General features: G+C 36.5%; 1 protein-coding gene across 1 annotated transcript in view; it reads left to right on the forward strand.

The window, feature by feature from the left end:
• Window positions 1–27,767, forward strand: part of LOC131030646 (uncharacterized) — a 110,853-nt gene that overhangs the window by 19,533 nt on the left and 63,553 nt on the right. The window contains exons 2-4 of the mRNA XM_057961553.2: window positions 22,002–22,137; window positions 22,409–22,478; window positions 22,638–22,731. Of these exons, the coding sequence (XP_057817536.1) occupies window positions 22,002–22,137; window positions 22,409–22,478; window positions 22,638–22,731 (300 nt within the window). The remainder of the gene's footprint in view (window positions 1–22,001; window positions 22,138–22,408; window positions 22,479–22,637; window positions 22,732–27,767) is intronic.

Consider the following 27,767-nt stretch of genomic DNA (forward strand, 5'->3'; position numbering starts at 1 on the left):
TTTGGGCACAGGTGCTATCACTTGGACCAGTAAGAAGCAGCAGGTCGTAGCTCTTTCCTCGAGGGAAGCTGAATATCAAGGAATAGTCAAAGCAGCTTGTGAGGCAGTTTGGCTTCGGCGGATGCTTTCAGACATCCAATTGTCTCAAGCAGGTCCTACACCCCTCTTCTGTGACAATCAAGGGGTGCTGAAACTCGCAAAAAATCCAATCTTCCATGAGCAGACCAAGCATGTTGAGCTTCATTTTCACTTCATCCGCAAGTTGGTTGAAGATGGATTCGTGAATATGCAATATGTTCCTTCTGAGGACCAGACTGCAGATATCCTCACCACGTCCCTACATCCGGATAAGTTTGTTAAGTATAGGGGGCAACTTGGTGTAGTGGACATATTGACCATTAAGGGAGGATATTAGAATAATATCTTTATTTAGTTATTTGATGGTCAATTTTGTAATATACTGTAAATATTAGGAGTTTCTAATTTAGTTCCTGTTATTGGTTGTTTCTTAATAGAAACATCAATCCCTTTGTAATCTATATAATGATCTTTCGATCATTCATTAAATTAATCATTTTTTTACCAAATACTCTCGTATTAAAGGAAGGAATTTCCTTCCAAGGCTAATATTCCTCCTCCACAGAGAAATTCTGCCCAAGAGTGCAGGAAGGGCGCTAGAAACATGAACAGGAGGAATTTTCTCCTCCAAATAAAATTCCTTCCTCTACAAGGAAATGTGCTCAAAGGCATAGGTAGGGTGCTAAAGTGGTGAACAGGAGGAATTTCCTCCCCAAGCAATTTCCTTCTCTGCATTGAAATGGTGCCCAAGGTTGAAGAAGAGTGCCAAAATGATGTAAGGGAAGAATTCTTCCCTCCAATGAAAATTCCTCCTCCAATGAAAATGCGCCCAAGGATAGAGGAAAACAAGGAATTCATGGCTAATAAAAAATTCAAAATTCCTTCTTCATGAGCAAATCACACCCAAGACAAAGAATTCCAAGGCACAAAGAAAAATTGACTAAGTGAGAGAATTTTCTCTCTCCTAAATTCCTGAACTCCGGACAAGATAAATTCCCCAAGCATGGAAAATTGATTGATTGATTGAAAAATCTCCTTTAGAACAAGATGTACAAGAACACGGAAAAAAAATTCTTCATGATAAAAATCTATCTACATGAATTTTCTCTCTCCTAAAATTCTAAACGAACAGGATTCCTGCAAAAAACGGATAAAATTGTGAAATTTCTCCAAAGGAAAATCTTTCATGTGGCTAAAATGGAAGATTTTCACAATGAATGAGTTGGCGACATGCAAAAAGAATATTCCACATTTATGACACAACTCAAGAATTTATAGAAATTTCCATTTTTGAACTCAACATCGACGGCGACGTCCACTTGCATGGCGAGTTGTTGAAGGAAACATGACACATGATTGAAGAAAATCAATGCAATTGCAATTTTAACCTTTTGCCAACTTGGCAGCTTTAGTGGAGACTTCTATTTAAATGGGAATTGGTATTCATTTCTCACAACGGTTATTGGAGAAATTTGAAGCTAGAAAGAAGTGGAGAAAAGTCATAAGCAGAGTTTATTATCTTTTCAGAAGTTCTTGTTCTCGGAGGTTTCATTTTATTCCAAGTTTGGAATTTACAGCCTGGAATTCCTTCCTCCATGGATTTATTAAATTATTTTATGATGATTTAATGTTATTTATTTTATTTTGTAAGAATGGCGGAATTCAGCAAGGCTGCAAGCATCACCTAGCAGACATAGATAAAAAATGAGCAAAAGGGATTCTTTCTAGAATCAAAGATTATTTCAAGGTGGAAGGAAGTCAGCGACACTAGCTTAGGAACATTCCAGCTAGGAGAATTCCAGAAGGGAGTTTTTGGAACGGCTGGACATGCTCCGTCAGCCATTGCCACTAGGATTGTCAAAAGCGGGATTGTTGCAGTTGCCGACTTCCCTCCAACCATCCAATGCCCAGAGCTGATTATGGAGTGCGCAAAACATTACAATGCTGAGAGAAGAGTAATTTTGGCACCAAATGGCAAGCTCTTGGCCAACCCGACATTTGGAATTCTATTATACCAGTCCATGACCTACATAATCAAAGAGAGAGCAACAATGATATATGATGCTGACATTGAGAGGTGTGCTGGAATAATTAACAAAGTCTGGATGCAGAAAGCAAAGCCACACATTTCCAAGATGCCCAAACGGATCACCAACATGGACTTCAAGTAGGAGTATGCCGACCTTGTGCTGATGCTAAGCCGAATCATGGGATGCCAACAAGCCTTCTTATTTGAACCTTGGTTTTTAGTATTCCAGTTGACCACACAAGGCGAATTTACAATCAACAAATTGCTAGTGGTATGGATTAGGAGTTTCACCATTAATCATATACAATTCCTTTTATTCATTTAATTACTTATTATCTAACATGAAGATCCAACAAGAAACCATGCACTTGTAAAGAAACAACACATTCCACCATAACTTCAATGAAAAGGAAGTTTATTCACAACTTTGGCAACAATTTCTGCCTTCTCCTCCTATTCTACTCTAACTGCTATCTACTATTTTGCTATTAGCCTTCTATTAACTATTCACTATTGTTATTACTATTAGCCTTTACAAATGAGAGATTGAGCCTTTTATAGTGCTCTCAATACAATTCGATGACTCCGATTGATTTGAGATCAATGGCTGAGATTTTACAACGGAACCCTAATTAGGGGTTGTTACAATAAACCTTATTTTGTCCAATGAAATAATTACAATGCTTTGACACATGTCCTCTTTAGAAAAATCGACCAATAAATAGTGGGGGTAGGTACATTGGAGTTTGTGCCTCATGGATGAGCTTGGTGCATTGAATCTGGACATGCTAAGGTGGAACTCCTCTGATTGTTGGAACGATGACTGGGATGCTGCCTTAATTTGCTTGTTCTTGTAGACTTGATTCATCATCATGAAGGAATGTTTGAGCAATATCTCTTGATACTCAACATTATCTAGTTTGCTCAATGTGACGATGATGGGAAGCGTTGTTATGATCTAACAATCTTTGATTAATTCTTCTAAAACTATCTGCTTCCTTGAACATATTTGATGTAGGCTGTGTGATGACCTTGATTGATCCTACCTTTGATGAATGGTGCAATTGGTTGAGTTTAGCTCCTCAAATGTACTGACTTTGATTCTTGGATTCCCTTCAGGAATCCAAGATTGTAAAACTTTCTTTCATCATTAAGTTGTCTCCTTCATGCTCCAGTGTCTCAACTTCCTCATGTTGAGATGATATCTTGAAGGTCTTCGAGCCTGTCTTGATCAACCAACTTCTTCATGTTACCACGATGTAATGAAAGTCTTTTGAATGTATTATACTCCTCTTGTTGTCACCTGCAAAACAAACAAAGATAGCATTAAACACACATGGATAGGTTTCACTAACCTACAATTTGGTAAATCCTCAAGACGATGATGAGATGGTGATTCTATCTTTCATTTCCATATCTGACTTTGAAGTGCTCCAAGGTCTGAGTCACATGTTTGGAGATCTCATTCCACCTTTTATATGCAAATGTAGGGTTGATTACACAGAGGTACTGATCTGAAAATGCCTTTAAAATCAGTATAATGATCTTCAAATTTATTCCACTCTTCTTGTCAACGTGTATTTGATCAATGAGATAATCAAATCTGCTATCCAAAATTGCTGCTATAGGTGAATTCGCCCCTCTTTGTAGATGAAGTGTTTGATCAATGAAATGGTCAACCCTTAAAATCGCTACTTGTAGAGAGCTTTGCCTTCAAAATTGTGATTTTCAGAGGTGCAGACTTGAATATCAAATTGATTTCTCCCTCCTTGCAAATGTGTAATGATCAGATTCGTTTTGCTAATGAAAACAAGTTCGCCCTTCTTGATTGTAAATCTGAATGTTGCCTTGAAGTTGATGTCTTCTTCACAATTGCTGATATAGAAGGAGTTCGCCTTACCAATCTGGATGTTGTCTCGTGTAGTTCGCTGTCTTTAAATTGCAAAGTAGATTGTAATTGTTTGCTTTGATTGTTGCTTAGAATGAAGGTCATCACTTTTCTTATATAGGTGCTGGGGTTGAAAGTGTGTGTCTCTTCATTTCAAAGTTTCCTAGGCCGACTTTCATTGTCAAAAAGAAACTTTTAATTGTACTTTTGGAGGCCGACTTTGCATCATTATTAATAATTTTTAAATTTTTTCAACTTTGGCAGATTTTAGAGAGGTCATTGCAACTCTTCATCAAATCGGATATTAGGGGGCTCATTGCAAGCAAATCGGAAATCAAGGGGGTCATTGCAAATTTCGGAAATCAGGGGGGTCATTGCAAGTTTTCGGAAATCAGGGGGGTCATATTTCAGAAATCAGGGGGGTCTTTGCAAGTTTTCGGAAATGGGGGGGGGTCATTGCAAGTTTCGGAAATCAAGGGGGTCTTTGCAAATTTTGTAAATCAGGGGGGTCTTTGCAAGTTTTTGGAAATCAGGGAGGTTATTGCAAGTTTCGGAAATCAGGGGGGTCATTGCAAATTTCGGAAATCAGGGGGGTCATTGCAAGTTTCGGAAATCAGGGGGGTCATTGCAAATTTTGGAAATAAGGGGGTTCTTTGCTAGTTTCGGAAATCAAGAAGGTCTTTGCAAATTTCGGAAATCAGGGGGGTGAAGCAAGGGAAGGGTCATCAGGAGCCTAGGCCGGGGAAGAAGGAGTTCCACAGGAAGGAATGGAACAATGGAAAGAGAAAAATGTTCCTAGGAAGTCACATACGAAGAAGAGAAAAGAAGTCCAGCCGGAAGAGCCACAACAAAAAAGGCCAAGGATAGAGGAAGCACAATCACCGGCTAGTTCTTCTAGCGTGCATGAGGTTGAAATGTTCACACAGGAAGTTGCAAGAAGCAAGACGCAAGAAAATGATCTTGGCACTGCACAAACACAAGATGTTCTCAACATTAGCACTTCCCATAGACCTGTTTCGCAAGAAAATCAAAGGCAAGAAATTCCTCCTAATGCAGATTAGCAAGATCAAGATTGTTTCATGGAAACCGTTGATGTGTTTTTTAGACACCTCTAACACAAAACAAAATACCAAAATTATTCTATCCTCTCTTGATCAAAATCTCCTCGAATGCTAAAATAGATGATCAATAGAGACGACTCCAAGGTTTATATTTTCGGGTCATGATGTATGGATAGCTTAATTGGTTGATGTGATTGCTGGTAATCCAAGGGGACTTACATTGAATACTTGAATATTGAACTTTTGGATATTGCTGGAACGTGGAAGATTACTTTATTAAAAAAAGGGGCAAAAGGATAGGGCTTAGAGAGTCTAATTTAATCCTAAGAATGTAGGAATGATGGACAATCTTTGGTGAAACTCGACTAAGCCCTGCTTCGACATGCAAAGCAACAACTCTACAAAGCTTAGTGCAATCTTCTAAGGTAAGTACATATGTTCAAATTACTATCAACAACAAGGATACCATCAAGGCAATGCATATCAAAGTGTGAATAGCAATTGAAGTTAAGCTCATTTAAGGATTCTAGATTATCACACAAGGTAAACTTACAATCAACAAATTGCTAGTGGTAATATATGAATTTCACCATTGATCATGCTCAAAGATCTTCCATTCATCTAAATAACATGAAAATGAATTGAGAAGTAGAGACCATGCAACTTGTTGAAATAACACATCAAATTCACCATAGCTTCAATGAAATCATATGCTCTTCACAACAAAGTCTTGGCAACAATCTTTGCCTTCTCCTAATCTAACTTCTATTCTAATTGCTATCTATTGATTGCTATCTATGAACTATTATCTATTACTCCAGTATTATTCTACTCTTGTTAACCCTTCACAAATGAGAGATTAGAGCCTTTTATAGTGCTCTCAATACAATTCAATGGCTTAGATTGATTCACAATCAATGGCCGAGATTGAAACCCTAATTAGGGTTTGTTACAACAAACTTCCTTCTGGCCAATAAGATCATTACAATGAATTGGACACATCCATCTTGATTTCTAACTAATGAGAGAATAGGTTAGCTACATAAAATAGTATTTGATGAGGCGCCATGTGTCACTTGCTCCACCATGAGATGAATCAAGGTCAATACATTTGGGCTTGCTGATGTGGAATTAACTTGATTGGCTTGAAAGCAAATAGGATGCCACATCAGCCTCTTGTGAAACTATCTCCATTCCTTGATCACGTTCACTCTTCTTTACTCTAACTTGGAAATTGTCCTCCCTGTGATGCATTCACAATCTCAACCTTTGGATCATGAAGTATTTTCTTCTTTAACCTTCTTTGATCTTGGGATTCCTTGCCTTGGATTTGGAACGTGTTGTTTTCTTGAAAAGTAGACTTTGATGAATATTTAGTCTTCATGTCACTTTGAATGTTCATCTTCCCTAGCTCGGATCTTGATCTTTCTTGCATTGTCAACTTGAAGTCATCATGTTGTTGAGTTTTGACGTTAATGTCCCTTGATCCTCTTCCATCCTTACAATGCTTGTAGAGCACTTAGAAGTTCAAACACTTGGTGATTCCCTTGGAATATTCTGATTATTGTGTTGAAAGGCCCTTCATCCTCTGAAATTCATGCGAAGTCTCCTTCATGTTTGGGTAGTCTTCCTCTTAACTTTGACCTTGTGCAGCTTGACTCCTTCACCATCCTTGTCAAATCATCCCCTTCCTAGCTTTCCATCCTCGCATCAAACTTGGAAAACAAAGAGATTTTTGCATTAAAACACTAGGATTGAAAACAATATTTCACAAAATTTATGCTTCCAAAACCCTTTCAAATCTGATCATGAATTTCCAAAGCTGGAACTGATGTTGCTTGACTTATGATCTGATCAAATGATGTTAAAATCAGAATGCCCTAGCTGGAGAAATTCGCCAAAATCAGGTTTGATTTTCTAGGGTTTGAGTGCTGATTTTCTGATGTCTTCATGTGATTTTGATTTTGCTTCTAACTTCACCTACCAAAGCTTGGACAAAATAATGTCTGAATTTTGAATTTCCAAAGTCTACTGGCTGAGTGCGAAATTGGGAGATCTTCCTAAATGGGAATTTGAACTAATCTTCCTAGTGTTATCTGTTGTGCGAATTTGGAGAGGCAGATCGGATGTGACTTGAATTTCTTTTTAAAATAGTGCTTTCTTCCTTCGTTATATACACATCTCCTACCAAACATTGCACCCTTTCATTCCACTTAGACAGCCGACTTCTTTAGAAACAACATTTTTTGGTGTTTGCTTAAATTTGAATTTGTATTTGTTTAATGATTAAGCCGACTTTCCTCTTATCTACAAAAAAAAAACGTTTTATGTATTTTGCTTTTAAAATTCGCCTTCTTCATTTGTGAGGGTTGACCTTTCTTACCTTCCACATCAACCTAAGTTGATCCACACCCTTCTTCCTTACTAACTCAAATCGGTGTGTATCCTCCTCCTTGTTAACTTAAGTTGGTGCACATCCTCTTCTTTGTTTTAGGAGGTTAAAATTTGACTTAGGCGATTTCTTCTTCTTATTAACCTAGGTTGATTCACTTCTCCTTCATGACTTCGAGGTTGAATATTTTAGTTAAGCAATTTTACTTCCCCATCAACCTAAGTTGATCCCCAAGCCCTTTCTTATCTTTGAGGGTTGATATTTTACTTAAGCCATTTTTACCTTCTCACCAACCTAAGTTGATCCACAAGCCTTCACTTAGAAATTTTTTACTTCCTATCAACCTAAGTTGATCCGTAGGCCTTCACTTAGAAAAATTTACTTCATATCAACCTAAGGGCCTTCACTTAGAAAATTTTACTTCCTATCAACCTAAGTTGATCTGCAGGCCTTTCTTCCTTATTTGTGGAGGTAAATTGTCTAAGTCCATTGCCTTAGAATTTCACTTTCTTCTAAAGATGAAAATTGAAATGCATAGGAGAGATCTTATTTCCTTAATTTGCAAGGAAGATTTTATTCCTTCAAAATTGACCCTTTCTAACAACCTTGGCAATTCTTGTAACATTATTGACAACTTCCTACAACCTCTAGCAATTTTGCAACGTGATCCCAACCTGACATCTCTTCCTCACTAGCAAAGGTTAACGACTAAAGAAACTATTGCCAAGCTAAGCAAACTAAGACACCTAATCTAAGCAAAAAGTGGGGGTTCCCATTTGCAATGGGGCGATGAGTGAAAATGTCACAACATAAACAAATCTTGGAAACTTAGGCACTTTGGAAGAGGTTTCACAGGAACAAGCACAACTAGAAGTTCAGGATCAGCCTGTAGCCGCTCTAGATTTGTTGTAGGAAAGAATGAGAAAGGAGTCAGATGAAGAAATGGATCCTGCATAGGAATTAGAGGAACTTCTAATCAAAGTAGATAAGCCAATGGGAAAAAGGTCGCTAGGAAGTTTTTCAAGATCACAAGAGACAAGTCAGTATCCAGGACATTGCACTTAGCTGTGCCTAGTGTAGACAGGGATAGGAATGAAATCACGCTCGATGAATATGAAATTAGAGAGGTCAACTTATGGTGTGCTTCCACGACACAGGTGATGGAAGACTTTGATGAATCTTCCTTGGCATTGAAAGAGCAAATGAAAAGGATGAAGGAGAAGAATAAGGGCTGAAGAGTGAGAACAAGGCCTTGTGCAAATATCTACGACAGTTGAAGCATCCATTTAGAGAGGAAGACCCATTCTTTGTTCTTCCCTCTTCTCTTCCCAAAGAATCCATTGATGGCGTTAAAGAAATAAGGAGAAGAGCTCAGGGCTCTAAGGAATGGGTGGAGGATGTCTTTGCTTCAGCTAGAAAATTTATTGAAGACTTGGCTCACTTCCATTGGAGAATTCTTACTATCCTGAATAGACTTGGGACTGGGGATATTTCATGGGAGGATTTGCATTTTTGTCAGGACTTGACAATTCCGCGATTGAGAGCATTAATGGGTATTTCTAGGTAGGCTTGATTGATGGGAAGGTTGTCCAAAAGAATGAAATAACTTCCCACAGTGGTTTTATGTCGTCTACATTGGGAAGGAATCCTTTGAAAGATTTAGCAAAGAGTCAGCATCACTGAAGGAATCGGTCAGGAAAATTCAGGAGGAAATCCATAATGCAGTTGAAACATTATTTGCAAGAAAGTTGACTAATGAAGAGCTAACAGTTGACTTCCTGAAGGACAGGTTGCACGAGTTCTTCTTTGTGGAATCCTTGTCCGAAGGACATTTGGAAAATGTTTCCTTGTTCTCCAGCACGATGTGAAGGACTCAAGAGGCAGCTTCAAGTTGGGAGAAGTTTTTCTCCAAGTGCGAAGAGGATGTTTCCTTGCTGGCATTCAAGATAGAGAATGTGCCAAGTGTCTCTATAAGAGAGCTGGAAGCCGTCATCACCAGATTCATTGCATTTGCCATTATTGAGCGGGATAATGGTTGTCCATTTATGGACGAGAATCTTTTGACCGCATGAGGGCATGGTGGCGCATTCATTGCTGAGAATGTTGGACCAAGTGGCAGCTGATTCAATGCATGGCATCCGTCATGTTTAAGGGGATAGTGGTGCATTTATTGCATGTTGGGCGAATTTGGATGAAGTGGTGCATTTAATGCATAGTAGGCAGTTTTTTGAATGTAATTGTTAATTAATGCAAAATGGGCACCATTTTGAGCAAGGAGTAATTAATTGATAATGGGCGTGATGCATCATTAAATTTTAATGTTTATTCCCACTGTGGCATCATGTATTTGGATTCTTTTGGTCAAACCCTAATTAGGGTTTGCATGTTCAATCTTGCCTGTTGATCGGTTTGTAATCTAGGTCATCCATTTTCCTTCTGGAGGCCTATAAAAGGGGGTCACCCCTTCATTTGTTTGTATGAAATTGTTGGTATAAGTTTATGAAGTGATAATAGTGAAACACTGGTTTTAGTGTTCATTTATGTTATTTCAAAACTTGCATGGTTTCACCTCTCTCACTTAGTTTAGATTTGTTTCAAGCATTTAGATGAACGAAGTTGATTACAGTGTTTGGTGGAGATCGCTTGCTCATACCTTTAGTTGATAGATGATTTCTATCCACAGTGCAAGGTTGGATTGAGCTCTTATATGTGTGCACTTAATCTAAATTGTTGGATGAACATTGTTCTTTGATGGTGTTCATCAATGGTTTAAAATCTTTCAAACACACCCTCTGAAGATTGCACCCGCTTTATGTAGTTGTCTGCTAGTGGCGAAGTAAAGTGTGGTTTATCTCATCTAAAGCATTGCTATCTATTGAGTTCTTAGATTTAGAGTACCTTTCCTAAACCCTTCCTACTTTATTTTTCGCATTATCTAATTGAAAAGACCCCCAAAAAAGATTTTTATTATTGCCAAATCATTCGCGAGAATCTCCTTGAAAGTTATAAATTTGTCTGTCTTCTTTAAGTGTGCGTAAGTCCCCTTGGATTACCAGCAACATCAACCAAGCAAGTCTATATCTATAGTAAAGTCTCTAGTACGTAGTTGGAACCTTGGAGTCAATTCATGATCGTCCTGCAATCTTAGTATACATCTGATTTTGATCAAGAGAGGATAAGGTGACCGCTGGAAATTTTATTTTGTGTTGGTGTGGTCACAAAACACTAGCCAATAGGACCCTTTGCAAAAAATTTCAACAATTCGGAAGGGTGATTAAAAAGAACAATTAGGCTATGGATTTCTATTAGGAGTGACGCAATTAGTTCTATTATGAGTGCTCTTTTTAAATTGTTCTCAGATTTTTAAATTCAATTGCAATGCTTGGATTTCAAACCACCTAACCCTCATTGTCACTCATCTTGAGAGAACTCATAGTGACATTGCAAGAAATGAATTTATGGTTTAAATTTTAAACCATACATTATGCAAGGGCTCAAGACAGGATTTCCATTTTTTTTTCTTACTTAAGGTCACACAAAGTGCAAAAGTAGAGGATACGCTAAAATTGAAATCCTTTTTCTTCAACCTTCCTCATACAAGGATTTCACTTATATTTTTTCTTACTATAAATTGCATGAAGCATAGAAATAAAAAATACTCAAAATGTAAAACCCTAATTTGATTATTAGTAATAAGTATCAAAATTTTAAAATAATTATTTTAACATTTACAATTAAAAATATCAGAAGTAAAACTAAAAGAGGAATTGAAATTTTCATTTTGCTCTTGATTTTTTAAACTTTAGATAGCATGAGGTGTGAAAGTAGAGGATACACAAAAGCCCAATGAAAATAAAAAAAATCAGCTACATCGTTATGCAAATTTGCAAATAAATATTTAAAAATAATTTAATAAATAAAATTTAAAATCTTAAAATAATAAATATTAGAAGCAACTCTAAAAGTTGCTGTTATAAATCCCTAAATGCTATTTTTAGGGTTGTTTAACTGCTATTAATGACCCCTAAATTTTTATATGAAGGGCTATGATGTAGGAGAGTCTAGGTCCACGAGCAATCTGTTGTGACCTTTTTCACACATCACCCCATTAATGATGGGGACCCTCTCCTTTCCTACTTTCTAGGGTTTTTGTTAGTGCCCTGTGGCCTTCCGCTCCAGTTTTGCTCAGTTCTGTCAAGTTTTGAACGGTTTGAGTCCTAAGGATTGGAAGTTAGTTTTTGCAAGCCAAGTGATAGCAGAGTCCAGGGACCGTCGAAGTGCCTAGAAAGGCCAAAGGACGAAGAACGCAATTGATTTGAACGAATTTGAACAACTAGAAAGTTTGCTTTTTTGCTTTTTCCTATTTTTTTAGGAAGTTTCGTTTTTGACATTTTTAGCCCGATTCCTGGTATGGCTATTTTTAGAGAGTTTTCCCTATTTTTTAGGGATGTCTGCTTTTTTCTTTTTTGAAGTGGGGACCTGGGGTTTGCACTAGTACCATCGACCTGCATCGACTGCGATCAAAGATTTCCAAGTTTTGACCCAAAAAGCTAAGTTCCTACATTTTAGGGGTCATGACACTTCGGATGCTTTACCTGAGTTTGGATTTCAAATATCATTCTAATCTGGCGAAAATTGGTGAAATTATCAAATTTTGAAGTTTTTCAAGTTTTTCTCTAATTTTGGCTAATCAATGTTTGATGGTGAATGTTATGACAGGAAAGATCAAAAGTCCGCCCAAGAAGAAGGCAAGGTCATGAACTTCAAAAAGTCCGCCAAGGTGAAGGTGCACAAGACTCCAAAAGTCCACCCAAGGTCATGAACTTCAAAAGTCCGCCCTCCAAGCAAAGAAGATGGTATTGTGAACCCCAAAGTTCGCCTTGAAGCATAAGCTAAAAAGTTCGCCCAAGGTAAGTAGTGTTGTGAGCTACCAAAAGTCCGCCCTCCAAGCAAGGTAAGTAGTGTTGTGAGCTACCCAAAGTCCGCCCTCCAAGCAAGGTGAGTGGTGCCTAAGACTCACAAAGTCCGCCCTTCAACACTCAAAAGTCTGCCCTCATGGTATATACTAAAGAGATCAAGTGCCCAAGGCAAGAAAAGTCCAACAAAAGTCCACCATGGATAGGATGCATGAAAGTCCGCCTTGGAGGTATTTTAAGAGGTCCAAGCAAAGATGATGGTACAAGTAAGGTATGAAAGTCCGCCTTGATGGAGACCCTCCAAAGTCCGCCTTGAAGTTGAGTCCAAAGAAGTCCGCCTTCCTAACATCATGGTCAACTCAAACTCTTCCCAAGGTGAAGGTGCCTAAGACTCCAAAACTCCGCCCCATGGAGAAGGCTATGAACTCCAAAACTCCGCCCTCCTTGGTGTCTAGGAAGCCAAAAGTTCGCCCAAGGTAAGGTATGAGAAGTCCGCCCTAAGGTAGGAAACAAGTGAAAAAGGCAAGGTAAAATCCATCGTGGTCATGAAGAGAGTGAAGTCCGCCTTCCTACTTGGAGATGAGACAAGCAAAAATCCAACAAAGTCCGCCCTGAAGTTGAAGGTGTTTGGAAGAGAGAAAAGTCCGCCCTCCTAAGAGCATAACCAACCTAAAGTCCGCCTTGCAATGAAGGTTAAAGTTTTACAAGTCTCTCCAAAGTCCCCCCTAGGTGGAAAACACATGAGATGTACACATGAAGTAAAGTTCGCCTTAAAGGTTCCTAAGTGTGATAAACTCCGCCAAAAGTGATTAATGATAAGATCAAACTCAACAAAGTCCGCCTTGATGAAGGTCGACTAAGTTTGAAAATTGGAATATTCCGAGTGATGTCAGCGTGATCTTGAAGAATTCGAACTGAGTTTTAAAATAAGAAAGTTTCTTGAGAGATGAATTTTGGAGATTGAGTTGATTTTGGATCTGGAATTCGAAATAGAAAGTTGCATTGAAAGGAATTCGAACTCAAGGATGATGACTATGCAACTTGAAGCTGAATTAGAAACTTTCTTCATAAACGTTTAAGACTGAAATCAAAATGGAAACAGATTTTAGAGAGGATCTGCGTGTTTCTAATTATGAAATTCAACTTCAATACAAATAAGACATTCTTTCCTTCATTATTTTTCACAAGCGTTCGAACTTTCTGTTGGTGTTGGAAATAAGCCACAACTGGACTGACGATGGACTGGTCCAAGAGAGGCCAATAGCTCAGTGGTAGAGCACTCCAGTAGCGTATGGAAGGTCCTAGGTTCGAGTCCTAGTTGGTCCATGTCTCAACAAATTTCGGAGATAAACCAGCTGATAGGAGGCAGATCTATCAAAATTTCTGAGTTTTTGAAAGTTCCTTCTATCTTCTTGTCTTTTTCTTCTCATTCCACCAAAGATGAAGTTGGTTTTGAAGGCAGATTTATTGAATTTTCTGAGTTCTTTGTTGGCAGATTCTAAAGGTTTTATCCAAATTTTCAATAAGAAAGATCATGCTAATTTGACTATTCCTTTCTTCTTTCTTATTTTCTGCCTATCCAAGCAAGGTTGAATGAGGTCTTCCAAGTTATAATCTGAGTTCAAGTCTAAAATCAGAATTTGATATTCTCTAGGTTTTCACATATTCTTCAGAATTCTCAGAATACCTACATGTGAAAACTTCTTTTTTATGGTGCTGTGTCGAGAGCAAAGTGAAAATATCAACCACTTAGCCACCAAACTCACAAATTACTCTTAAAAGTACAAATTTTAACTTAAGTTGGTTTGATTATTTTGCAGATCTCTCAGCCAGGATGAAGTTTTTGGTGGATAAGGATTCCCTTCCGGAATCCAAGATGAGGTGTAAATGGAAGCTGGTTGGAGACACGAACCTGGGGCATATCAATTTGAGGGAGTTCAAGAAGCGAATGTATGGCCTTGAGAACTTGATGCCTACTGCAACTGCCATAAAGATGATGAGAAATGGAATTGTACAGGCTGTTGGTTTCCTTCCAGCAATCCAGTGTGTTGAGTTAGTAGTGGAATGCTCTAAACACTATAATTCTATAAGCCAAGAGATCATAGCACCTGACGGGGGAGTCTTGGCGAATGTCAGCGATGTTTTTATCAAGGAAGCTTTCCGCATCCTTGAATATCATAACCTTGTTTACATGACCAAGGAAGAAGCAACATGGCTATATGAGGATAACATTGAAGAATATGAGGCCAACATCAACCATCAATGGTTGGAAAAACCAAGGAAAGGTGTTTTCAAGCTACCTAAAGATCTTATAAGAGCATATTTCAAGGAAGATATTGGAGATTTGATAGTTTTGCTAAACAAGGTCATGGGTAGTCCACAAGGCGCGCCATTTGAGCCTTGGATGTACTACTTCATCAATGAAATAAACACCGGAGTGAAGATGATTGATTGGGCAAAGATTATAAGTGATAATCTTGATGCCCAACTGAAGGATTTAGAGAAAACCAGGACATTCTATATGAGTTCCTATCTGGTGTACTCTCTTGCTCGAACCTACAGATATAGAGGACTCACCTGCAGAGGGGAAGTGGGAAATAAAGAAAATCACTTTGTTGTCTATGATTGCTACCCGCAGTTGCACTTAGAGGAAAAATTTCACTTCAAAAGAGTCAATGATGAATTCTTAATGCACATTACTAGGACACTCCAAGGTGGTTTGCATCACGGGCTCTCTCAGGAATCTAGAGATTTTATCAGCAGTTTCGGGCATTGGTACATCCAATATCCCCAGTTTACTTATCTAAGAATTCAAGGATTCTTCGGATCTCCTTATAAGTTACCTATGTATTGCTCAAAGTTGTCAGGCAGCTGGAAAATTATATGATCATTCAGAGAGAGAAGCAGAAGAAGGCAGGGACATCTTCTCTCACCATTGGGAATGGATTGGAGACATGTCCATCATCACAGGTTGCTGCTAGTGTTGAAAAGAAGCTTGCTTGGTATCCATTATTCCAGTATAAGGCTAGAGCACATTTTGACCCTTTTCACCATATGAAAAGGGTCGATGGTGAAATATTCGAGCATAGACCGAATCTCGAAGACTATTGGGCTGATGCAGCTGACAATTTTGAAATCAGAAAGAGATTGTGGTCCAGAGTCCAGACTTCCCCTGAATTTGATTAGAGCAACAAAAGTATTTAGAGTAGCAGATCAACTTGAAGAGGATCCCGAGTTTGAGCAGCCTCACTTTGACAAACTGAGAAATGAGTCCCTTGCCTTGGTTAATTGGTCAGATTTTGAAAGGTCAGACTTGAGTGACCTTATGAGACCAATAATTGAATATTCGAAATGGTGGGCAAGTGAGAAGGCAAAAGATCTTAAATCCAAAGGTACCAATCTCACATATGATCTCATGGGGACCAATGAATCGATGTCTTCAAACCATGGTGTTTCGTCAAGTGTTGGGTTCAGGAAAAGGAAAGAACACACTGAAAATTCTCTAAGGGGTAAAGGAAAGAAAGTAGTCGGGGATGCAAGTAGAAAATATAAATCTGACGAGGTTCAGTCGACCTTAAGTGCTACATCCACTACTCCAGTCAAGGCTACAATTGATGAACAAAGGATGAATATTGATATAGGAGTAATAGCTCCTTCCCCTTCTATGGAAGAGGTAATGGAAGAACCAGCCCAAGAGCCGAATTCTATTAAGAATGTAGAGGTTAAAGAACTTGAATTTCCAAGGGAGTTCCTAGATGGTATAGTTACAGGACCAAAGGAAACAGAGAATAAGTTTGATGAAAGTGGCATGGAGCAGTCAACCGTTCCAAATTGGTTAAAGGAAAGAATAAAGGCTTGGGCTCCTAAAGAGGATCATTCAGAGGAGAACATAGAAGCATTCTTGGCTATGGTGAGTAAACCGATTGAGATAAGACCGCCCAAGCCAGCCAAGGGATTCTCTTTAATTCAAAGAGATAATGCAGGATTCATAACAGTGCAGGTAGTTGTACCTAAAGAAGGTAAAACTCGGGACAATGTTGCTCCGGAAGATTATAAGATTACTACAATAGAGTTGGGTAAGCCTACTTAGGCTCAAGAGGTTTAGTATTTTGATGATTCTTGCAACACCATCAAGGCAAGACTAGCCAAGGAGAAGGAGAAAAGAATTAAGGTTGAAGAAGAGAATCGACAATGGAGAAAATATGTTCTCCACCTAACTAAGCCACTTGATCATGAGATACCTGTTACTCCACCCATACCTCTTCCACAAGAGTCGTTAAAGGAGTATGAAGACATGAAGGCAACCTTCAAAGAAATGAAGGAATGGACTGCGGATGCCTCAGAACATGCTGACATACTTGTTGAGAACCTGATAGCAGCAAATGAGTCCACATCTTCCTTATTGAGCAGAATTCGAGACATGACTGAAGCTTGGGAAGATAGTGAAGATATTCAGAAGAGGATTATTTCATATCTGAAGGAAATCAGGGAACTTTCTCGGCAAGATCTTGTAAACAGGAAAGTCATCCAGCACGGTGACCCGTATGATTTCAGCACTTGGTACTTTACCTTGGTTACAAGGGCTGAATCTCTGAAAAAATCCGAGGATAAGAGTATAGAAGTTGAGAAAACCGTCAGAGATATTCAAGACAAGGTTTTCCTTGTGGCAGCTGAGATATTACAGCAGGATGAGGTGTGAGAGAAGCATCTGCGTGCGGAGAATTTGAGGGCCAAAGGTCAAGGAAATTTCTTCAAAGCTACGGGGCCAGTTCTCAAGGAAAATCTCTCCAGAGTCTCTAGCTTCATGCGCATAGACAAAGATTTCCTGACACAAGCACTCGGCTGGGAAGATACTCTCGCCACTTGTACCGATGACATGGATATGATTGACTTCCAAATCAGCAATTTGCCAAGTGTGACCCTAGAGGAGGTGCGGCTTATTGTGTCCAGATACATTGAGTCTACAAAAGGGGAAACTGGACACTCACCCTAGTGAGAATAGCAGCTGCGCCACTTGTCTTCTCCTTGTTCACTCTAACTGATAGAGTTTTTGGAAACCCTAATTAGGGTTATAACTTTCAATTTGGGCCCTTAATCACTGTTTGATCTCAGTCGTTCATTATTTTATGAGAAACTATATAAGGCTACCTCCTCTCATTTGGAGAGTGTGAGGTTTATGATATATTGTTGCGTGAAGGTCATTTTTTCAAATAATACATTGCATGTGCGCTTTCTCTTAAGGCTTTGTAATCTCTGTTATTTGAGTGATTAGCATGGTTTTAATTTCCTCAACACATTAGTTAAAAGTTAATTTACAATTTGCTTTCAAGTTGTTAGAATTGAATGAAGGATTTGATAAGTATTAATTAACGGTGTATCTTTGCTCATACTTTTGGTGAATGGATGATTTCCATTTCACTGTGCAAAGTTAGTCTGAGCCTATCCCCTGTGTATGCCCACATTTTGATCATAAGCACAACCCGTTGAAGATTGCACCCGCTTTGTGTAGTTGTCCTCAGTATGGCGAAGCAAAGTGTGGTTTCCCGAGAACACCTAGTTAATACCATCTCCAAAGTTCGTAGGTTTAGATCAGCTTTCTTAACCCTATCCCCTTTTCCCCTTTTTGAAAGTCTAAACCTCGGAAAATCCAAAAAAAAAAGAAAGAGAAAGAACCTAAAATTGATAAATACATGTAAGTCTAGAAGCTTGAAAGACATTCATAAACGTAAGTCCCCCTTGAGATTTTCAGCATACCCTACCCAAGTAGCTATCCCACTAAAGTCGCTTGTTTGCACATAAAGACCTTGGAATCAGCAGTGGTTTTTCAGTAGAGGATATAATACCTTTGGGTATCTTATTCTAATGTTCAGTATATGAGAAAACGTAAACCAACACAATCCTATACCACCAAAATAAAAATAAAGGTGGTTGAGAGAATTTTGGCTTTATGTGTGGGTTTTTGGGCATGCTTGGATGAGTTTTGAGGTGAAAAATGTTCCCTTTGATTTCAACAGAAAAAGAAAACTTAGCTGAATCTTCAACATCATTAGCTTGGATTATTTTGGCAACTTTGTCATCTTTGGTAGCAAGTTTGTGTGTGACTTCCTAAGTAGGGCGATCCACTTTAGTAGCAATTGTCATCTTCAGCAGCAATTGGGAAAACATTTATTGCAACTGCAGCCTTAACATCATATAGGATGACTTCAACGGCAAGGTGAATTTGATAGTTGTAAGTGGACTTCAAAGGACACTTGTCTTTTTTTTTCTCTTATCTATGTAAGAAAAGGAGTAATGATAGAGGAGGGAAAAGAATCCATTATATTTCAGCAACAAGACTATTTGCATTTCCCCAAGCTATTTTTCTTTTTGAAATAGAAAGCCAAGAACATTAAATGAGTGAATGAAATTCTCCAGCCATATATTCAGCTCACTGAATGCTGAAAAAATGGATGAGTGAAGATGGTTATCTCCATGCTCTCCCACAAAATCCTACACAATCAAGGAGGGTTACCATGAGGGATTTCTGTACTCTAATTGCCAAAATGATCACTTTTCTGTGCTCAAAACTGTCCTCTCACATCTTCAGATTTTTTGTTTTCTCTGTGTTAATGGAATGAAATGTGAAGAGAGGAGTTGTTTTCCTTCTTTCGATCGTTTTCTTCTCCAAAACCCTATCCTCACAGATGCCATGGCATATATCCCATGATAATTGGTTTCCCATCCAAATTGGTCATCTCCCTTTCATGTTTGTGACCTTCATCTTAAAAATGGGTCTTGGATGCCCCTAAAAGTATTCTTTTATGGAGATTGGCTGGATAGCCTTCTCCTTTCCCCCCACGGGGAGATTATAACCTCAAAATGCAAATATGTTCATTTCGACCCTAAAACCTTTAATTTTAAAGAAAATAGGTATTTTATTTCCGAAGGGTTATAAAGTGCCCTTTTCCTCATTGAAGTCACATGTTAAGTTTTTGCAAGCAAAGATTTATTCAATGTCAAAAAATGGGCAGGCCATAAGATGCTTGGACATGACATGCTGCCAATTCTATGGAGTCACCAACTAGCTATACTTGTTGGATGAAAGGGATTGATATTCTGCCATTGCCAAACTATGCTGTGTTTTATCTTGTTAGATAGATCTTTGAAACAATGAACCCCTTTAAATAGGCTTTTTGCTTGAAACTTATTCTTGCTTCAGGTATTTACCCTGATGGTCAGTTGGTGCTTTCACCCTGTTATGGTTTGTGTGATCTGGGATGGTCTGTTATGGGACCCTGTAGTCTGCACAAGCCTCAACAATTGTCAAAGCACAAATGAATCCTAAAGAAAACCAATAATAACAAGCTGAGGTGCTGAACTTTAATGCTAGCCTGCTAGCCAGCAGGAACCAAAAAGAAATAAACCATTAAAATAATAACTTGACAAGCCTGTAAATTGAGATAATTATAGATATCATATCTCTTACTATCATAAATTGTAATATTTTAAAAATTTGTGTAGAAATGTGTAATGTCCCCTATTAGGAGGCTGCTTGTTTCCCAATATTTAACATTCATTACTATGCATTGTTATGTTCATATATTGTAAAATTTTAAAAATGTGTAGAAATGTGTAATGTCCCCTATTAGGAGGCTGCTTGTTCCCAATATTTAACACACATTACTATGCATTGTTATGTTTTAATTCTTATTTCTAAACTAATGAATGAATTATTAGTCACAATACATTCAATATTTATTATATTAGACCCATCTTAACTTCTTTCCTAACCCTAATGAGGGAAGGGGATTTACTGTCATAGGGTGCTGACACCAATCTACAAGGAGGCTCCCTCAAGGTTTCAGAACTCCATCCCTACCCCATCTTGGGCTTACCATCACTTGTGAGGATTTACTCGCTTCTCCCTACACACACCAACCTATCCTCTCATAGGCATTAGCAAATAAATTAATGTCTAGGCCATTAATATAATAGTCTTTCATGTACTATGAATGTATATGCCATTAAGTATGACTGCCATACACATTGCAGTCTATATTAGTATTACTATTAACTTCTGGATAAGAATATTATCAGGCTTCGTATATCAAGCATACATATTAAGCACATCCCCATGCATACCACCAAGAACATGGATGTTACTGCAACTTAATAACAGTTCTGATCTGATCTAATCCATGGTGATGTCATTGGATGCTTTTGATTCCTTTCCTTTATATCTCTCCATGTGAGGGAGAGGTCACACCTCTTCATCATGTATGCCCTTTGGCAAGAGACACATCCTTTCACCATTAGCACCCTTTTAAAGAGTGCAACTCTTCATTATTTCTGCCCTTTGAAAGGGACACAACCTTTCACAATTAGATCTGCACTTCTGATTGCCAAATCGTCCCCTCTTCAAATGAGTTCTCTCCCTTTTATACCTCATATTTGGGGGAGTCGCAACTTATCGATTCATGCCTTTTGACCATTCATTAGCTTTAATCAAAATTTAATCATATTTTTATATTTTAATTTAATTTTTACTTTTATTCTTTTGTATTTTAATTTTATTATTATTATTTATTATTAAATTATATTTCAAAGTGGGCACATTACAAAATGTTAAATACTAGTTATATAGTCACCGTGGTAGGCAGGCTAATAATATATTATATATTTGATATTAGCATTGATTCCTAATCAAATAATATGGCCATTAAGATGTAATGAAAATAGCAGATAAGGGTGAGTTTCTGGCATGGACCTTTGAATACATGCATTTTTTATGACTTTTGTGAATATGAGTGGCAAACTTCATTATCTGCTTAAGATGTATAATATGTCTAGTTCTAATTATATCAGTGCTTAGTCTTTGTGTAAGTCAGAATTTCTTGAAAATGAGGATTGACTACCTTGATCATTCGCTTAAGTGGTATAATAAATCTAGTTCTAATCATTACAATGCATAGTCTTTTTTTAAGGAAGAATCTCCCTCATCCTGTTTATGTATATCATATATGCCACATATGTGCAGTGAACTTTCATGTTTTGCAAATGCTTATATTGTGAGGAACAGAGCTAGTGTATGTGAGAGGTAGGTAATGCTACAGTTGAGTTATGTAGGGCATTGTTATTCATGCTTTTTAAGAGTAGTTTCTTCCCATATGTACAGATGCTTATGAATATATATGCACAACAATTGGACCAGAATTCACATCATGATTTGATTGTACATTACTTTGGATGAAAAAATATAGATCTTTCAATCTTGTTAATTAGTTACCAAAGGGTTTTCTAGAATTTTTTGATGAATTCAGAATTGCAAAAAGAGATTATTAATACAAGCAGGCCAAATGCATTTGAACTAAGATTTTAATGTCCTTTATAATTACTCGAGTCTCAAGCAATACAATTTTAGTAGATAAATCATATTATTTGAATTTTGATTATCGTTATATTCACAACCAGTATTTTTATGGAATTATTTAAACATACATTGTATTTTTGGGGTGAAGAATCTCACAAAATCACTATTAGCATTTTATTAATTTGTATGGTCTTTGGTGGAATATATTTAGTGGTCAAAGGGGAGTAATAATTTGTTGTACCTAGTTTTAGTAAACATTTCTAATTTCCCATCCATATTTGCTTACAGCATGTGGGGTGTGCCATTCTGATCTTCATGTCATGAAGGGAGACTTGGCTTTTGCAAGGCCTTGTGTTGTGGGCCATGAAATAACAGGAGAGGTAGTTGAGCATGGAGCACATACTGATTCTGTCACACTTAAAAGGTTTGTATCAAGCATTTTGGTACATAGCTTAGTTTGTTAAGAGAAAATATGAAGGCTGCAAGAAAAAATGTTGACATTGAGTACAACAGGCATTGTTCAAAGTACCTTAATTGGGTATAACCTTGAGTTCTGTTTATATTGCTTTTAGATTTTTTCATGCTCTTGACTGGTTTAAGCCAATTACAGAAAATTTATCTCATAAGCATTGGCCTTTTTGTAATATACTAATACAGTTTAAAGAAAAATGAAATGAATTTTTTTCAACATGCAGATTTCCCATTGGGTCTCACGTTGTAGGAGCTTTTATAATGCCTTGTGGAAACTGCTTTTATTGTGTAAAGGTGATTCTTTGGCTTAAGCAAGTTTAAATAATATTTCTGTGCTTATGTGCTCCATTTTGTAGCTGTTTTAAGTCATCTCCATAGCTTATGGAGCTTAATTTTTATGATTTACTGGATTGCCAAAAAATGAAGTACATTAATTAATTACAAAAATTCCAGGGACAAGAAGATCTCTGTGAACCATTTTTTGATTACAACAGAGCTAAAGGAACACTGTATGATGGCGAAACTCGCCTATTTCTCCGCAGCAATGGTATTTTTTTTTTTTTTTGACGGACTTGAGAACTTCACTTTCAATTTCTTTTTGATGCTTTATTGGTCTGCATTATTTTAGAAGCTAATACAACGTATGCAGAGATCATTGAAGCATCTTTCAAATATGTTTTATATTATATATTTTTGAGATTTTGCAATTATGTGGTAGCTTAAGTTATGTTTCAATACATAGTACAAAGTTAAAACAATATATAACTAAAAGGACGTTGGAATTTGGCTCAAATTAGTACAATGCCCTTTGTTATGTTAGTATGTTGTCTTGATCCTCTTTCTTTACTTTAAAACTGCCTAAGAAGGTTCAAAGGCATGATATGTTAGTTATTACGTTGTTTGGAACAACCACTGCAATTGAATAGATCTCTTTTCACCTGCCAAAGGGTCACTTGAAGCTCAATTTTGATGGTGCCTCAAGGGGAAACCTAGGCCCGTCTGGCGCCAGCTTCATAATCAGATATGACAGGGGAGAGTTGGTATGGGGTAGTTCAATTAAGCTCCTGGATGGTACCAACAACGATACTGAATATGTGGCTCTTCTTGGAGGCCTTTAATTATGCATGAAAAACTTTCGACAAATTGATATTGAAGGCGACTCTCTCAATGTGGTTCAAGCTGTTATCACTGGCAAGGCACCGAGTTGGAAATCCACAATGTGGCTGATCAGGATCAGAGAAATCCTAGGCTAAATGGATTACTCAATCAAACACATATTTCAGGAGGCAAATCAAGATGCAGATTTCTTATCAAATCACATGATTGACCAAGGATGTGAATCTATCACATCAAGTGTAACTTCGGCTTGGAATGGTTTTGTGAAGTGCCCCCCTTAGTTTTTTCAGATTTTTTAACACAACAATGTTCACCCGTTAAGGTTAGGATAATCAAAAACTTGCGCTGAAAGGAAATATTGAAAGTAAAGCAATCACTCAACCACTTGTTAGCGGGAGGACTAAATTAAGCAAATGACAATCACTCAACCACTTTTCAGCGATAGGACCAAAAATAACAAAACTATCACTCAACCACTTATTCAGCGAGAGGACAGGAGTACAATATGAAATTGAGATAGGCAGCAAAGCCAAACTCTTCCACTTATGCAATGGGAGGACAGGAGTACAATATGAAATAGAGATAGGCGGCAAGGCTAGCCTCTTCCACTTATGGAGTGGGCAATACAAGAAAGTAAAGTGCAAAATGAAATGGACTGTTTCAGTACTACTGAATACAGCCTTACAATGAGCAACTCTGCAAGATACTGTCAGTACAATAAAGCTCCAATCTCCAATAGATAAAGAAGGTACTCCAAGAAGCTACAAAACATGAACTGAAAAACGCAAGCCAAAACGAACAATTTACCAAATCTGATATAGCCTATCAGCATCACAAAAAATCAGACCAGCAGCACTGTGAAGTCCATATCTCCGTCGAAACACCTCCAAATGGCTCAATCAGTGGCGAATGGGAGTTAGGAAAGGGGCGACCAAGTACCAAACAACTAACTATGCCAAATAGAACTTAATATTTTATGCACGCTTCCCAATGATATTGCATCTTGGTACGACCTGCTTGGAGAGGGGCGATCTGCTTTAAAAATCAGGCTCTCCACAAAAAAATACAAAACTCAGCAAGAAGGAGCGCCTAGCACATAGGAATCCAACGAGCCATTACCCAAAACAATCAGAAAATCAGGTAGTGAGATATGAATGATTAACTGCTACAGCCATGAACCAACCAGCAACATGAAAACACTCCAAACTCAGAAAACTGAAAATGCATCAATGGAATCCATCTCCAAATAGCTCAATCTATCCCTCTGAATGAGAAATAGTTTCTCCAATCAGCTAGGTGCTATCTCTCAAGCACGAAACTAACACAAGGCTAGGAAGCTCTCAACTTCGAAGCACAAGTCTAGCACAAATTTGGCAGCACTTCGTTATAAAATATTCATGGATGCCAAAACAAGAGCCCAACACTCTTATTTTTAACCTTGGAGGGCCCAAATTCAAATTCACATTCCCTCCAAATGGACACCAAACCCAAATGCACATTCATTTCACATTATTTTGAAATTACATTTCATTTCACCTTTCTTCCCAAATCAGCCTTCACTAGGTAGCAAATATACTTTATAAAAATGTCAATAAAATATAATGTGGCATCCAAGGTGAATAAGTGAAATATATTACAAAATTAACTTATCTCTCCTTAAGGCATCCCCTTAAGTCATAACCAGAAATACATAAGTCACACGCCTAGGCCAAAGGGGCAATAAAATATATTAAAAATACTTTTTTCCCATATGCTGAACAACTGCCATAGTGAACTGAAGGCCAAAAATATTGAAAATTGCACTACCAAAAATAGCCTTTGAATTGGACCACTGAAACTTGACAAAAATAGCACTGCCAAAAATAGCATTTACTAAAAATAGCATACTGCTAAAAATAGTGTGTCCAAATGCATTTTAACCACATTTTGAGCAACCGTCACAACTTACTAAAAATATTAAGTCCAGAAAAGTCTTCAGATCCAGTTGCATGTCACACCATCACGTAGCTCTCTGAAAACCCAGAAAACCCATAAAATAGCTATCCTTGCCCCCACTTACTAAAAATAGTAAATTTACCAAACTCCATTGATTGCTACACATGTACCATCATTGCGAAGCTTTTTGAAAACCCAGAAGGAATCCAAAATCAAAACTGTAAAACTCCAACATGCACGCCACAAAAATTGCCAAAACATCCTCTTAGAAAATAGGAAACCCTAATCATTGCTCCCGACTAGTCTACGGGTCTCTGGGATAGGCTAACGACCAATTGAACTGATTATTGCTGAGAAGGGGACATTACATTTTGCCCTTAGTGATGGTGTTCCCCATATTCAGGACGCCTCCATTTTAGACTATGCAGGAGGTAATGATTGCACTAGAGAAAATATGGTATGACAGAACGGAAACAAACACTTGGTCCCTGCGCAATCAAAAGTTCAGATCAAAGAAGCAAAAGCCGACATTGAGTCGCGATTAATCGTGAATAATCGCGAATCGTCATAAATGCCGATTTTTTCCCCAAAGTCGGGCCAAAAAATCGTTGACTATTAGTCAACGACTTTGGCCGATTAATTGCGGGTAGAACTCTACAAAATCGTGTTTAAAAATTGCGAAATATCTACTCGGCTAAAAAAATGACATAAACCCTAAAAATCACCTGTGAAAATAGACCGATTCTGGGTATAGTTTGCATGGAATCAGTTAGGGTTCGAAATTTTTGTACTTAATTTTTTGCCGGATGTTTTGACCTCTGCAAAACCTTAAATGACTTTTTGTATCACTGAAACTTGAAACCTTAAATATTTTTGTTTTCATTTTGAATAAGAACCTCACCTTGTCTTGTTGTTTCACCTGGGAATTATAAATAAAAAATCGGAAATAATGTTTTTGCAACTGATAAAGCTTGAGAAATATGAGAATAAGCTTTCGGTCGTTTCCTTATTTTTGGTAACTTTATATTATTGAGAACTTTAAATTAAAATCTGAACTCTAAATTAAAAACTATGACATCTAATTTGGGGGATTATAAACTTCATATAGGTATTTATAAAAAAAATTATAAGCAACAATCCTTACATTCATTTATATTATTGTTTACTATATGTTTAATATATAATTAAAAATAATTTAATAATTAACATTATTAAATAATTTGTAAATTAAAATTATTGTACATTATATTAGTGTCATTTATTAAAATATATAGAATAATTATATAATTTAATAAAATTGTAAATTAAAAATATAAATAATTTCAAAATTATAAATTATAAATTCGTATCTTTATAGACCATTAATAAATGTAAATATAATAATATTTATTTTTAATTTATAATATATATTATTTAATTTTTAATATATAATTAATATATATAAAATAATTTATAAATTAAAATTATTATATATTATATTAGTGTGTAATTTATTAAACTATATAGAATAATTATATAATATAATAAAATTGTAAATTAGAAATATAAATAATTTAAAAATTATAAATTAAAACTTCACATCTTTATAGACCATTAATAAATGTAAATATAATAATATTTATTTTTAATTTATAATATATATTATTTAATTTTTAATATATAATTAATATATATAAAATAATTTATAAATTAAAATTATTATATATTATATTAGTGTGTAATTTATTAAACTATATAGAATAATTATATAATTTAATAAAATTGTAAATTAGAAATATAAATAATTTAAAAATAATAAATTAAAACTTCGCATCTTTATAGACCATTAATAAATGTAAATATAATAATATTTATTTTTAATTTATAATGTATATTATTTAATTTTTAATATATAATTAATATATATAAAATAATTTGTAAATTAAAATTATTATATATTATATTAGTGTGTCATTTATTAAACTATATAGAATAATTATATAATTTAATAAAATTGTAAATTAGAAATATAAATAATTTAAAAATTAAAAATTATAAATTCGTATCTTTATAGACCATTAATAAATGTAAATATAATAATATTTATTTTAAATTTATAATGTATATTATATCATTTTTAATATATATTTAATTTATACTATATTTAATTTTAAAAATATATTTATTTTTTATACTATATCTGATTTTTTGTCGATTTTTTCAAAAAATCTTATACTTTTGTTTTGTCGATTAATTCCCCAAACGATTAATGCTTCTTTGGTTCAGATCTCTTCAGGATATGCAAGATAGTTTAATGATATCGTTTGTCTATAAAGTCGGGACACCTTAGAACCAGCTGTAGTCGGAATTCAAGTTGCATTTGTAGAGAGGATGGTTGGGTCTTCTAAGTCACATGATGCAGAGATGGATAGGATCATCATAGCCGAATGCAACTGTGATTGCTCACAGGAGTCTGTCGAAGGTCAATTGAAAGAAATCCGTTTTTTTTTTCAGTGGGGAAGTGGAGGACGTCATACACAAAATTCTTGACAA

The sequence above is a fragment of the Cryptomeria japonica genome, chromosome 3 (genome assembly GCF_030272615.1).
Source record: "Cryptomeria japonica chromosome 3, Sugi_1.0, whole genome shotgun sequence".
NCBI classification, from domain to species: domain Eukaryota; kingdom Viridiplantae; phylum Streptophyta; class Pinopsida; order Cupressales; family Cupressaceae; genus Cryptomeria; species Cryptomeria japonica.